At 42.9% G+C, this 12,977-nt stretch overlaps 1 protein-coding gene across 1 annotated transcript; it reads left to right on the forward strand.

Annotated features, from left to right (window-relative positions):
* The first annotated feature begins 617 nt into the window (after positions 1-617).
* On the forward strand, positions 618-9,325 carry SPRYD7 (SPRY domain containing 7). The gene is made up of 5 exons (XM_042868387.1): positions 618-771; positions 1,269-1,385; positions 4,258-4,424; positions 6,087-6,189; positions 9,135-9,325. Exons 1-5 carry the CDS (start codon positions 666-668, stop codon positions 9,230-9,232), a joined length of 591 nt encoding a protein of 196 aa, XP_042724321.1. The 5' UTR covers positions 618-665; the 3' UTR covers positions 9,233-9,325.
* Positions 9,326-12,977: the final 3,652 nt, after the last annotated feature.

Below are 12,977 nucleotides of genomic sequence, written 5' to 3' on the forward strand. Positions count from 1 at the left end.
TTTGAAAGCAGCTCTTAAAATCAGATTGGTTTTAGGCGCTGCTTTGTGTAAGGCCGCTTTGCACCTCGTGCTTCACGTGGAGGGCTGAGTGTGACTGACACAGCCCGTCCCGACCAAAAAGGCACTTCTTGCTGCGAGCATTTCCTTCCACATCGCCTTTCCAACACCCACTTTCCACCCGCTGCGCCCGCTCACGCTGTGCACATGCATTGCATTAGTTGCATCATTTTCTGTACAAAGCCTCCAGGGAGCGTTCTAGGTGAAATGCCAGGCAGAGAGAGAGCGGCTGAAAATCAACAGGGACGCCAAGCGTGGCCCAAATTGATTTGGAGATGAATATGCCTCTAAAGAGAGGTATTGCAGTCATCCGTTGTCCGCAGGTTGTTGCAGATCGGCAGCTCACTACGCGTGCTGTAAGCTTCCCTACAAATCAAGAACAGGGCTGCTGGAACACCCCTACAGGGCGGCAACGAGCCGCGCCGGATGCTGGATGAGGCGGGACGACGCCCGCCATGTCGCAGCGCACAGCCCGCCCGCCGGCACCTCCCGCCCGCCAGGGGGCGCTGCTCTCACCGCCCCGCCCGCCGCCGCCGCTGCCCTGTTAGCCCGCGGCTGCGCGCTTCGGCCCGGCTCGGCTCGGCTCGGCTGGCGGGGCCCGGCCAGCTATGGCCGCCTCCGTCTTTTGCTGCCTCCGCTGGTGCCGGGATGGCGGTGCCGGTCACATCCCGCTGAAGGAGATGCCGGCCGTGCAGCTGGACACGCAGCGTATGGGTGAGCGGAGCGGCCTCCGTGGCTGTGAGGGGCGGCGGGGCTGGGGAGAGCGGGAGGCGAGGTGGGGCACCGCGGGGCTGCTGTAGGGCCCGTGCTGTGCTCTGGGCACCAGGAGGCGAAGGCTCCTGCCGTGGAAGAGAACCTCGTGTTGTTTTATTTTCAGACGGAGTGTGGGCTCGGTGCTTCCTCACAGGGAACCTCTCGGTTAAATTGTGCGTTCTGCCTCTGCTGTGGGCCGGCGCGCTGCCCCAAACTCCCCGGCTGAAATGAGAGCGGCATACGGGTTTTAAATAAATAAAGCCCAACTGAAAGATGAGCCAGCCCATAAACTTCCCTCTGTTTCATTGTCAGAAGTGTGGCCCGTCGTTGTAGTTCTCGCAGACTAATGAAGCTCTGCCTGGGGCTGAAAGAACAAACATCTCCGTGTTGAGGGCTTTTAAGGGCTCTTCCAGACTCCTGAAAGAGTTTTGAAGTTTTGCTTTTCTTTCTTCTTGCAGGAACAGATGTCGTCATTGTTAAAAATGGCAGAAGGATATGTGGCACTGGAGGCTGCCTCGCCAACGCGCCCCTACATCAGAACAAGAGCTATTTTGAATTTAAAATCCAGTCCACAGGTTAGTCAGCAAAAACTTCTAACTTGGAAGGCGTAGCAGGTTACTGAGTGGTCCTGTCTCAGATGCCGAGCGTGCGCATCTTTCCAGTTGTATTCTTGAACTTTGTGAACATCAGAGACTCTTATAAACGGGCATTTAGAAAAGGAGGTTTGTTTGGTTTTTAATTGAGATTCTGCAATATTGAAAAGAACGGTAAGTAAACTTATTAACTGAAAGAGTGCCAACACTAAGACAGCGTGTGTATACTGTCACATGCATGCTTTTTGGTTGACATATTATAGAAACAAAGTAGGGAAGTAATCCTGCCCCTGTACTTAGCATTGGTGCGGCCTCACCTCGAGTACTGTGTTCAGTTTTGGGCACCTCAGTACAGAAGGGACACTGGGATGCTAGAGTAGGTCCAAAGAAGGGCAGCAAGGCTTGTGAAGGGCTTGGAGAATATGTCCTATGAGGAGAGACTGGAGGAACTGGGGCACTTTAATCTGGGGAAAAGGAGGCTGAGGGGAAAACCTTCTTGCTCTCTTCCAATATATGAAAGGTGCTCACAGCGAGAGCGGGGCTGGTCTCTTCTCACTGGTGACAGGTGACAGGACGAGGGGAAGTGGCCTCAAGCTGTGCTAGGGTAATTTTAGGTTGGATATCAGGAAACACTTCTTTACAGAAAGGGTTGTTAAGCACTGGAATAGGCTGCCCAGGGAGGTGGTTGTGTCTGCATCCCTGGGTGTGTTTAAAATCCGTTTGGATGTGGTGCTCAGGGACATGATTTAGCAGAGGGTTGTTAGAGTTAGCGTAGGATGGTCAGGCTGTGGTTGGACTTGATCTTTAAAGTCTTTTCTAACCTGAGCAATTCTACGATTATGATTGTATGTATGACCACATAAACCATTCGCTATGAAGTTTTAGTTTTTAACAGTGGGATTTATCCAGCAGTGTCTGTACCTATTTGTCAACCTTGATTTGTGATTAATGTGTACTGTGTTTGTCTGAGCAATGGTAACATTCCTTGTGCTCTACTGTGCTCTTCAAACAATGTGCAGCTTTTGTTCCAGCACTACTTTTATTGAAAGGAACCTTTTAGCATGTTTACTTCTTCTGCACAAATTTGCAATATAAGATAGCAGAAATGAATGGAATTTGGAAACATTATGTTTCTGCTAATGCAGTCAGGTCTGCTAGTGCAGAGGGCACTCCAGACTTGCCTGTATTCCAGTATTAGAAAGGATCATTATTTTTAAGAACATTACACTGTATCAGAATGAGACTGTCCTTTCTCAGAGTGTAGGAAAACAAAAGAGAACTGTTACTCTGGAGACAGGCCTTAGTATACTAACCAGAGCTTGAACCTGACTCTTTCTGGGTAAGCATTATTTGCATCCAGCTTGAAGGGCAGGCAGTGTGAGCAAAGATCAGTCTAAAGCACCTCATGTTCAAAAGAGTTGTTTAGTTTTAAACTACGTATAAACCCCAGTTCAAGCAATTTTACTGTCCTTCCTGTCAGAGGGGGAGAATCAACTGCAGCTGCTGTTCACATATGGCTGTTCCTCACACAAGTGCAGTATCCATGCTCCTATTCTTTAGAAACACTGAAAATAAACTTTTCTTGTCCCTCTGAATCCTGTCTCATCTATTCCTGTGACCCAAGGCAGGAGAATTGTAGACTACTCCGCCTAAAACGTAGATATGCAGTCTACCAGGAGTCAGCTAGCCTGGCTATTAGAAAGATTTTCAAAATCTAATTTATGTCCTTTTCACTCTGGACTTGTAAGTATTAGAATAAATTGTTCACCGTTTTTTTACTTTTGAAACTGACATATTTTTGCTTCATTTTAGTCTTGTGTAGATTAAGCAGACCTAGTCTTTTCATCAACTACTTAGTAGTTCGTATTTTTCCTTTTTTTTTAATTGGTTTTCATGTTTCTTGTAGAATTTCTCTAACTGACCTAATTCATCATAGCGTACGATGCTTAAAATGGCTGCTGTGCTCCAGCTGCAGTGGGCATCCTTCACATCCTTTGCATATATTTCCTTTATACATGTCTTACAACCAGAATTTGTTCATAGCTTTAAACTGAGACAGGGGAGGTTTAGGTTAGATACTAGGAGGAAGTTTTTCACTCAGAGGGTGGTGATGCACTGGAACAGGTTGCCCAAGGAGGCTGTGGATGCCCCATCCCCGGAGGCATTCAAGGCCAGGCTGGATGTGGCTCTGGGCAGCCTGGTCTGGTGGTTGGTGACCCTGCACACAGCAGGGGGTTGAAACCAGTTGATCATTGTGGTCCTTTTCAACCCAGGCCATTCTGTGATTCTATGACTCACAGTCAACAGGTGCTCTGTGATAACCCTCAAATTATGTTAGCTGGTTGCCAAGCCACTGTTGTATCTGTGCTACTGATTATTCCTATCTAACTGCTCATCTCTGTAATTCAGAACAAGGAAACCCATTTGCCATGCTTCAGACCTCTTAACCAATGTGTCAGGTTCATTTCAAAATGGAGTGGCTTGCACTCCTGGCAGGCTGATATGGGCGGTGCGTTTAATAAGCACATTGTGGTGGTATTTAAGTCAAGTTGTTTCAAATTCAAGTTGTTCACAAAGCCATCCTAGCTAGATTTGTTTTTCACATCCTTCCTGATTTTCAGTGTGTTTTGGGAGTAGAAGTTGAGCTTAGTGGTTGGAAGTGTCTGGATCCTTATTTTTCAAGATAGATACTATTTTTCTTCAATGTTTTGTGACTGCTGATACCTCCAGTGTAAGCCTACTGGTAGTACTTCTTTGGCACTTATTATGAAATCCTCTTTATGCTGTCCTACTTCAGTCAGACACTCTAAATCATGCATATTTATTTTCTTACCATGTTAATGTCACATCCTAGGCATTTGGGGTATCGGAGTTGCAACCCAGAAAGCAAACTTGAATCAAATTCCACTTGGCCGAGATGTCCATAGCCTGGTGATGAGGAATGATGGAGCTCTGTACTACAACAACGAGGAGAAAAACAGATTACCAGCCAACAGCTTGCCACAGGAGGGCGATGTGGTGGTGAGTTTCTTTGTGCTTTGCTGTCTTCTCTTGCTGTTCCCACATTTCTCTTATTTACAGCTGTGTGGTCAGACTGACTGTTTTGGTCATGTTATTGTTTGGCTCTTGTCTCACAGTTTAGAGAGCCTAGATATAAACTCCTGTTGTGTTTGACTGGATCAGCAGCCTGGACGTAAGTGGGCTTTGTTCTTAGCATTAGAGAATCATTATTGGGTTGGAAGGGACCTAAAAGGTCATCTAGTGCAGCTGCCCCACAGTGGACGGGGACACCTACAGCTCAATCAGACTGTGTTTCTAAGTGGAGAACCAACTTTACCAGCGTTTGAACAGCAGCCACTAATGCTCTGCTGTGGTCTGGTGTCTAGCTGGCTGATGAGTCCCATCACAGGGGTGATGAACAAACAGTGTGCTAGAATGCATTGCATAGTCATGTTCCATGCCCTGCTCAATTCAGGGTCCCATAACTGACTGGTTAATGATTAGAATGATTGAACTGAGCAGTGATTGATCCTGGGTGACAGAGGGATTGATTTTTTTCTAGCCAAATTTGCAAAGAAGGAGAGAGAGATTACGTGGGGATTGTATGGAAAAAGGGTCACATTCACTGGGAAGATGACTGAAAAGCAAGAGCAAATTGAGAATCCAAAAGTTTTTCTACTTTGCTGTGCCAGGTTTCCCAAAATATCTGTGTGACTTTGTGTTCTGTTTTATTGCTGACGTGTTCTCAGTGTCCCTTTAGAGATGTACTTTTGAAAATACTTGGGAGCGTATCACTGCTAGTTTTTCTTGCTTCTGAAAAGCACTGATTAGAAATGTCATCTATGGAAGCCCTGAACAGCTAAAGCTGCCTCCTCCCCCCTTTACCTGCAGACTCTGTGTTATTCTTTTAATCCCCTTCTGACATCATTTTCTTGGAGGGCTGCAGACTGTGTCAGGGTTTGGTTAACCTCTGCAGTCAGGAACAGCTTCAAACAGTTGATCACAGAACTGAAGGTGATGCATCGTTTGGTAACTCCCCACTTGTCGTAAATTTCAATTTATTGTGTTCTGTCATGGGAATCGATTCTGAAGCAGTGCCTGACAACACAAATTGTCATACTCAGACGTACCAAAACAACTGCTTAGCTGACAAAGAAGTAATTTATTACCTCACTAGCGCTTGCTTTCTGCTCTGTGGTGAGCATATTTATAGCGTTGTGTATGAAACCATGGCCTGTTACTGCTGGCAGAGAAAATGAGCTGAGAGTGGCTTCCATGCATGGGTATGGACAAATATACAAATAGCATCCTTATTTATTACAGTTATTCCCATGGAAAGATACAAACAAGAAGACTGCAGGCTGCTTGTTATTCTCAATTGTTAGAAATGTTGTGATTCTTTACCTTGTTGTGGAATAGTCAGGAAATCTGTGCTGTGAGCCAGCCTCATTAAGATACAGCGTGTGATACTGTTTTCAATGTGCACTAAGGGATCCTGCTGTTCCTCATCACTTACTGACTTCAAGTCCTTTGCAGGAGTATTTCAGGTGAAGTTCTCTAGGATGCTGTAATGGTTTGTGTAACAGTGTTAAAATCTGCCTGTGGCTGAAAAGTTGAGTAGTGTTCTTTTATGTATAAACTTGTTGATGGTATTTGGTTTTGTCAATCTCTTGTGTTTTGCAGGGCATCACATACGATCACGTAGAATTAAATGTATATTTAAATGGGAAGAACATGCACTGTCCAGCTTCAGGTATCCGAGGGACTGTCTATCCAGTTGTCTATGGTAAGCCAGAGATTTTCAGACTGTTTTATATTTTGGATGTTGTTTTTGCACCAGGTCTAATTTGTGAATTCTTCTCCTCACTTAGATGGAACGCATATCTTTCCAGTCACACGTCTGTCATTTATTTTGACAATGAAAGCAATTACCTACATGGAAATACAAAACTAGGGAGATAAAGAAGTATATTTTCACTTCATTTGCAATGCTGTTAATAGCCAGAAAACAAAGAACATTGCTTCCTAGCAAAGTATCCACCTTCAACAGGCAGAAATGTTACTGCAGCTGGTCTATAAGCAGCCAGTTAAAAGGAACTATAAAGAGATGGAAGAAAGAAAAAGAACAAATTCAGCATAGCCTAGCTACGTGAACTAATCTAGTTTATCTCTGAAGCTTGATGTTTATGCCTGTTAATTCTACATACTTGATAAGTGCTTTCAGTGTGAAATACAAATAGATACTGAATTGCCATCTGTATTCTCATACAGAAGTAATAACTGTCATGCAGTACCAGTACAGCTGCTTGCTGTCTACTGGGACAGCTTCTTTCCTACGTTACCAAAATGAAACCCAGTTCTGAAATCCAGCAGCTGTTGCAGGAGTTGTGGTAGCTGCTTTGCCAGCAGCCGTCAATGCAGCAGAGCAGTTTTGAGCGAGGAATAAATACCATGTCCAATTAATCCCTGCACAGGCAGTTTAAGAAAGAATTTTTGAATTATGGAAGCTGGAATTTGGCCAAGACATGTGTTAACAATTTACTCTTCTAGAACTTGGCGGTGTTTTTGTAGTTCCCAAGTAGTCAGAATTCTGTTTAACATCTCGTCTGAAAGGCAGCACTTCCCCTTGCTCAGTGTATAATCTATGCTGTACTCTGGGTTGCCTTATAGTTTACAGCAAACGATAACTGCTCATCGGATTCCCTTTACTACATCTGCAGGCATCTCCAGTTTATTTTTGTTCCTGTGTGAGAACTTAGTCTGAGTAATATCCCCCATCTGAGCTCACTTACCTCTTGAGATACCATTAGCTATATGATGTGGATAATTAGGTCATTTCATGGTCGATTCCCACTAATATCTTGACACATTCTTGATGCTACGTTTTATGAGCAGGAAGCAGATACTGTTAGATATGCCACAGAGCCTTCGAAATCTGTAAATCCAGACTTACACCTTTCCAAGCTATTAAGAATGGAAATTGTTTTCACGTTGTTATTTTCTCGTGTGTGCTTAAGCCACATGATGGCGCTGCTAAAATGCTGTGGCAGACAATAGCTGCCCTGCAGCACTGCTCCTGACAGGCTGGGCCAGCAGCAGGAGAATAGTTGCTGTGTAATAGCTGATTCTTCCTTCTTCCTTTTAGTCTAGAAGCAGTGTTAGAGAATGCTGGTTGCTTTCAGTAAACATTTGGTGACATGTCATCCTATTGTAAATCTTTTTTTCTCACTTTTTTTATGCAGTGTTTTTTTTACAGTTTTATGCAGTGGCCTTTTGTTTTGCCAGACTCTTGTTACCATCTTCTACAAGTGGGCGTGATTTTATAATAATCATCATGTTTCCTATAAAGTGCTATAACAACTGAAACCTGCAAATTGATTTTGCATGGCTCTTACTTGCTATAAATTCTAAATGCAAACATCCTTTTAATGTGAACTTTAGGTCAGGGGAAGGATTTGAGCACAGAAGAGAGTTTCTTAAGCATTTGCCCCATCCATAATTCAGAGTGCAACTATAATGATAGGACAAGAGCGAATGGTTTTAAACTAAGGCAGCAGAAGTTTAGGTTAGAAGGAGGAAGTTTTTCACTCAGAGGGTGGTGACACACTGGAACAGGAGGCTGTGGATGCCCCATCCCTGGAGGCATTCAAGGCCAGGCTGGATGTGGCTCTGGGCAGCCTGGTCTGCTGGTTGACAACCCTGCACATAGCAGGGGGTTGAAGCCAGATGATCATTGTGGTCCTTTTCAACCCAGGCCATTCTGTGATTCTATGTCTTTCTAAAAGAAACGCAGTGGAGCAGGTGAACACAGCATCGTGTCTGACAGTGTAAAACAGAAAAGTGAACTCAAAGGCTGCTCCCTGCAACCTTCAGGCATTTATGCATAAGTGAGATGTAGAACTGAACCTTAGAGGGAAAAATTCCTGTTGTAGCTCTGAGATATCTAAATTTCAAACCCAACTTTGGAGATGAAGCTCTTCTATTTTGATCTAATATTATTTACCAGGTTTGTCTTAGAAGAAATTGTATTTGAAAGAGAGCTTGCTTTTTTGTCCAGTTGGGCATTCCTATTTGCTAAAGCAATATGTGAAAGTTTTGTTGTGAAAATCCTTAGCAATTTTCTTTTGGTTTTACATACAAAAAGCAACACTTGTGTATATGGGAGGTCAAAAACTTGGAGAGGTATTTTAATAAGCATTAACTTCCAACTTAAAGATGCAGCCAAGGAAGCTGTATGTGTATCACATCCTAGAGCAGCAGTCTGACACCAGCCACTGCAGACATCTGAAATCTTTTAAACCTCCAGAAGAATCACTGTAGACTGCTGAAAGCCTATAAACCTCCAGCAAAATGAATAAGTGAACAGAAAAAATATGCAGCTGGGAGCTGACTACCCTGTGGTATTTAGTAGTGTTGTTACTCAACAGATTTACAGAGAAATAGAGTAGAAAATTTGAATGGAACTGCCTGAAGCTCTGCTAGCTTCCAGTGAAATCAGAGGTAGCATTCTCCTTGCTTCAGCAAGGATTGCTGTCAAGAAGAGTAAATGGGAGAAAAGAGACAATTTGATCTCACTGTGTGTGTGAAGGTGAACTTGTTGAAGAGAATTATTTCACCTGTGTTACACGTACATAAATATTCCTCCTGTTTTGAGTACAGTAAGGGGGCTAATAGGAGACGAAACTGTAAGAGTTCCTTCTCTAATTCCTTCTGTTTGATTCTTTTCTGCAGTGGATGACAGTGCCATTCTGGATTGTCAGTTCAGTGAATTTTATCATACTCCTCCACCAGGGTTTGAAAAGATCCTCTTCGAGCAGCAAATCTTCTGAATGTCAACGTGGTGAACATTTGCACCCTGCACTGTTTTAAAAGCAAACCCAAAAGCTTTTTCACCTTAAATAAAGCTTCACATGTTACCTTTAGGAAGCATATCTGTATTTTTAGTAAGTACTTGTGACCGTTGTCTGCAGAGTTATTTGATGCTGCAGTTAACACCTTAATTGTGTTGCAAAGACTAGATTTCTGGCAGTGTTTCGTTGTTGCAGAAACCAGTGTTTTGGACCAGGTTTTTTTCTGATCGATACCTGATGCATAAGGAGGCTAAGGGATGTAACTGACACCAGAGTTCAGTATTCTGGACGAACTGGAGCTCTGATAAAAGCCTGTAGTTCTTATGCATATGATAGCTTTGCAGATTGATAGTTCTCATGATTTTTTTCCCAACTTCTTCCATACAGAAGTTACTTACCTTGTTAAAAGGAAGTACTGTGTTTCTAGTCTGTACTCTGGAATTGTGGTGTCCTGGTTGTGCACAATGACTGATACACGATGGCATAACCAGCGGCGAGGTATTTTTTCCTTTGCAAGGTGTAATTTAATCCATTCCCTCACTCTTAGAATGGCAAATACGTATTTCTCCTAGCTTTTCAATTGCTTTTAACTGTGGCAGGTAACAGGATACTTTTGAGTAATGCTTCAAATACTGTTCTGTTGAACCTTAACAAAGTAAACCTGAACACCACCTGTATTTATTTTTTGTTTTGAAGGCCGTGGCGCCGTGTTACTCTGATAGCAAAGTAAGAACCGATTGCTCAGCTTGAGTGTGTGAAGGATATGAGATGTTCTGGTGAAGCCTTACTTGTATACATTATTCTTTTATGGGATATCTTATTTAATTTCTTGTGAATGATTTATAAATGACGAGTGGCGAAGACATTGTTTTAAAATGTGATGCCCGTAAATGTAAATTGAGATGCTTCCCCTCCATCCCCCCCTCACTGTCATGTATTTAATATACTTCCTAGAAGAACTGTAAAGAAAATCTTCATACTGGATGTTTGTTTCTTGGTTTTGGCTTTTCCTGGGTTGAGGCATTTGCATACGGGAATTATTTATTTAAGTATTTTTTAGAAATGATCTGATTCTGAAATTTACAAATACAGCTTTCTCAATTCCTCTCACCTTACGGTTTTCTGCATCTTGTCTTTTCATTCTGGGAAGTCCATTTTCTTTCTGTTTTGCCTTGCTGGAAGTATGAAACTGCTCCCAGAGAGTGGTCAGGCACTGGAATGGCTGCCCAGGGAGGTGGTGGAGGCGCCGTCCCTGGCAGTGTTCAAGAGGTGCCTGGATGAGGAGCTGTGAGATTTGGTTTAGGGCTTGTGGTAGCAGAGGTGATGGGAGGATGGCTGGACTAAATGATCTTGTAGGTCCTTTCCAACCTTGTGCTTCTGTAATTCTATGATTTGATTCTTTGCTATAGAACCTGATGGGACTGGTGCCCTTTTCAGCATGATGGTATAAACTGGGGGGATTTGGAGTGCAGTCCTTTTTCCCCTTCAAATCTGTTCTGCTTTGTTGTGCGTCGTATATTTGAAGATGATACAAAATGCTCATCCTTGAGTTGATTTGGCTCTACTTGACACGTACCATAATGTTTCTGTAATCAAGTCTCAGCTTTTCAAACTTGAAATGAGTATATATACTGTTGTGTTGAAATATAAAAGAAGAGGGAAGGTGTATGCCCTTTTTCCTTTTGGTATCTTTGAACGATGCCTTCAGCAATGGTTCTTTGCCAACAAAGACTACAGAGAATAAAGTGCTTCTGTGGCATTAAATTTATGTTCCTGGGGAAAAGGAAACATTTAAAGGAATTCTTACCACTTCGTCTAAGTGAATCCCACAAACAACTTTTTGTCTGCTATACTGAAGAATATTTAGCAGTAAAAGCTGCTATCTTCAGCTTAACGTAGACTTGGCGAGAGAATTTGGCTTCTTGTTGGAGATAGAGAGAAGGCCATCTTCAAAGTTGAAGGTTTGACATGGAAAACATTTTGATAAGTAGGAGGAAGTTTTTCACTCAGAGGGTGGTGATGCACTGGAACAGGTTGCCCAAGGAGGCTGTGGATGCCCCATCCCTGGAGGCATTCAAGGCCAGGCTGGATGTGGCTCTGGGCAGCCTGGTCTGCTGGTTGGTGACCCTGCACATAGCAGGGGGTTGAAGCCAGATGATCATTGTGGTCCTTTTCAACCCAGGCCGTTCTGAGATTCTGTGAAGAATAAAAATGTTCAAAACAGTTGCTAAGCTCATAAAAAATTCAGGAGGGTTTGCTTTTACAGCTGAAACTTGCTCATTTTGCATCTTTAGCAGTAAGATGTGTTTGTAAAACCGCGGTGTAATGACACCTCTAGTCTGAAAATAGGAAACTTCTTGTTTTATAATTGGTTAGACAGGGAAACTGAAGTAAGGAGGATGAACAGAAGATTACCATCCATTTTTTTAAATGGAGGGGAGACAGTTTTCACCTGAAAGTGAGCTGTATGGAGACAATTCATAAAAGAATCGAGGGTACAGTTAACGCCATTGCGCGGGTAACTTACTGACCCACGGGAACAGCAAGTGAATTAACCCGTGTCTGAGGGTTCCATTTCAACCTCAGGCAGTAAAACCAGCCTGCTGTGTTCCCAGCCCCAGCTTTGCCTAGGGGAAAGAGTCAGAGCTTATTTCTAAAAGCTTCACCAGCAAGCATTTTCAGTTAAAGATGTAGCAATACATTTACTAGTAGCTAATTCAGTTTATTAAATATGAATCATGTTTCCCAGTGAAACTGGCAAGGTATTTCCACTAATTGTACTGGAATGTTTTCTTAATCTTTGAATGCTACAATTTGGACACCCTATCTCCGAGTGCAAAATGTTGTATTGAGTAATACTGTATATTTTCAGACTCCTTTTGAGATTTACTGTGGCAGCAAGATAGAAAGTCTGAACCATCCATAAATAATCCATACCATAAAATTCCTGTATGCACATCCATAAATAAATAGAACTGACAGGGTACATAATACGGGTTGCATGTAGATCAGTAGAGCTGTTATTCTTATAATATTGGAAATGCTTATGGTGCTTTGAGGATAGATGTAGTCTGGTAGTGCTATCCCAAGGAGCTTAAAGTCCTGATGAGATACTATAAAGCTACAAATACCTTTCAGCAGTTGCCTGAAAAGATGAGGGATTCAGAAACCAGAAAGCAGATTGCATTGGGTAATGGTGGGTAATGACTTAGACCTAAAAAAAAAAGCTCTTTATAATGAGCAATTCATTGGGTTAATGTAAGTCCTAAGTCTGCAGTAAATAAGTGTAAATGAGGTGTGGGGGGCGTTTCTACCAAGCTTATGTACTCTTGGACAAAAGAGTCGTGTCAGGATACTGCAACAACCACTGCTCAAGCAGCACTGTGATGTTCACTGGGGTCTCTTAATGCTCATTGAGAGCATTTCTGCTCCCAGGCCACAATGAGCACTTGGAGGCTGTCATGCCTTCAGGTGCACACATGGATCTGAATACACACTTGCAGGAGGATGCATGCTATGGTTTTCTTCCTTTCTCTGGGCTTTTTTGCACACACTTGCAGCCACGTGCAAAAAAAAACCCAAAAACCATAAACAAACAAACAAAAAAAAGCATATAAAAGACTCCTGGTCATTGATTTGAATATCTAGCTATCTATGAGTGAGTTCTTAAAGTATTTTTGTAGCACTCATTCATCTCTGTTACCAATTTGGGTTGTGTTGATGT

Source organism: Lagopus leucura, unplaced genomic scaffold (genome assembly GCF_019238085.1).
Source record: "Lagopus leucura isolate 7727_CA_CO unplaced genomic scaffold, USGS_WTPT01 Super-Scaffold_100001, whole genome shotgun sequence".
NCBI classification, from domain to species: domain Eukaryota; kingdom Metazoa; phylum Chordata; class Aves; order Galliformes; family Phasianidae; genus Lagopus; species Lagopus leucura.

What these genes read in the sequence shown, in the direction of transcription:
- SPRYD7 (XM_042868387.1), top strand. Translation starts at nt 666, where the DNA reads ATGGCCGCCTCCGTCTTTTGCTGCCTCCGCTGGTGCCGGGATGGCGGT. An exon ending in GCTGGACACGCAGCGTATGG is followed by an intron (nt 772 to 1,268) that starts GTGAGCGGAGCG and finishes TTCTTCTTGCAG; the next exon opens with GAACAGATGTCGTCATTGTT. An exon ending in CACAGGAGGGCGATGTGGTG is followed by an intron (nt 4,425 to 6,086) that starts GTGAGTTTCTTT and finishes TGTGTTTTGCAG; the next exon opens with GGCATCACATACGATCACGT.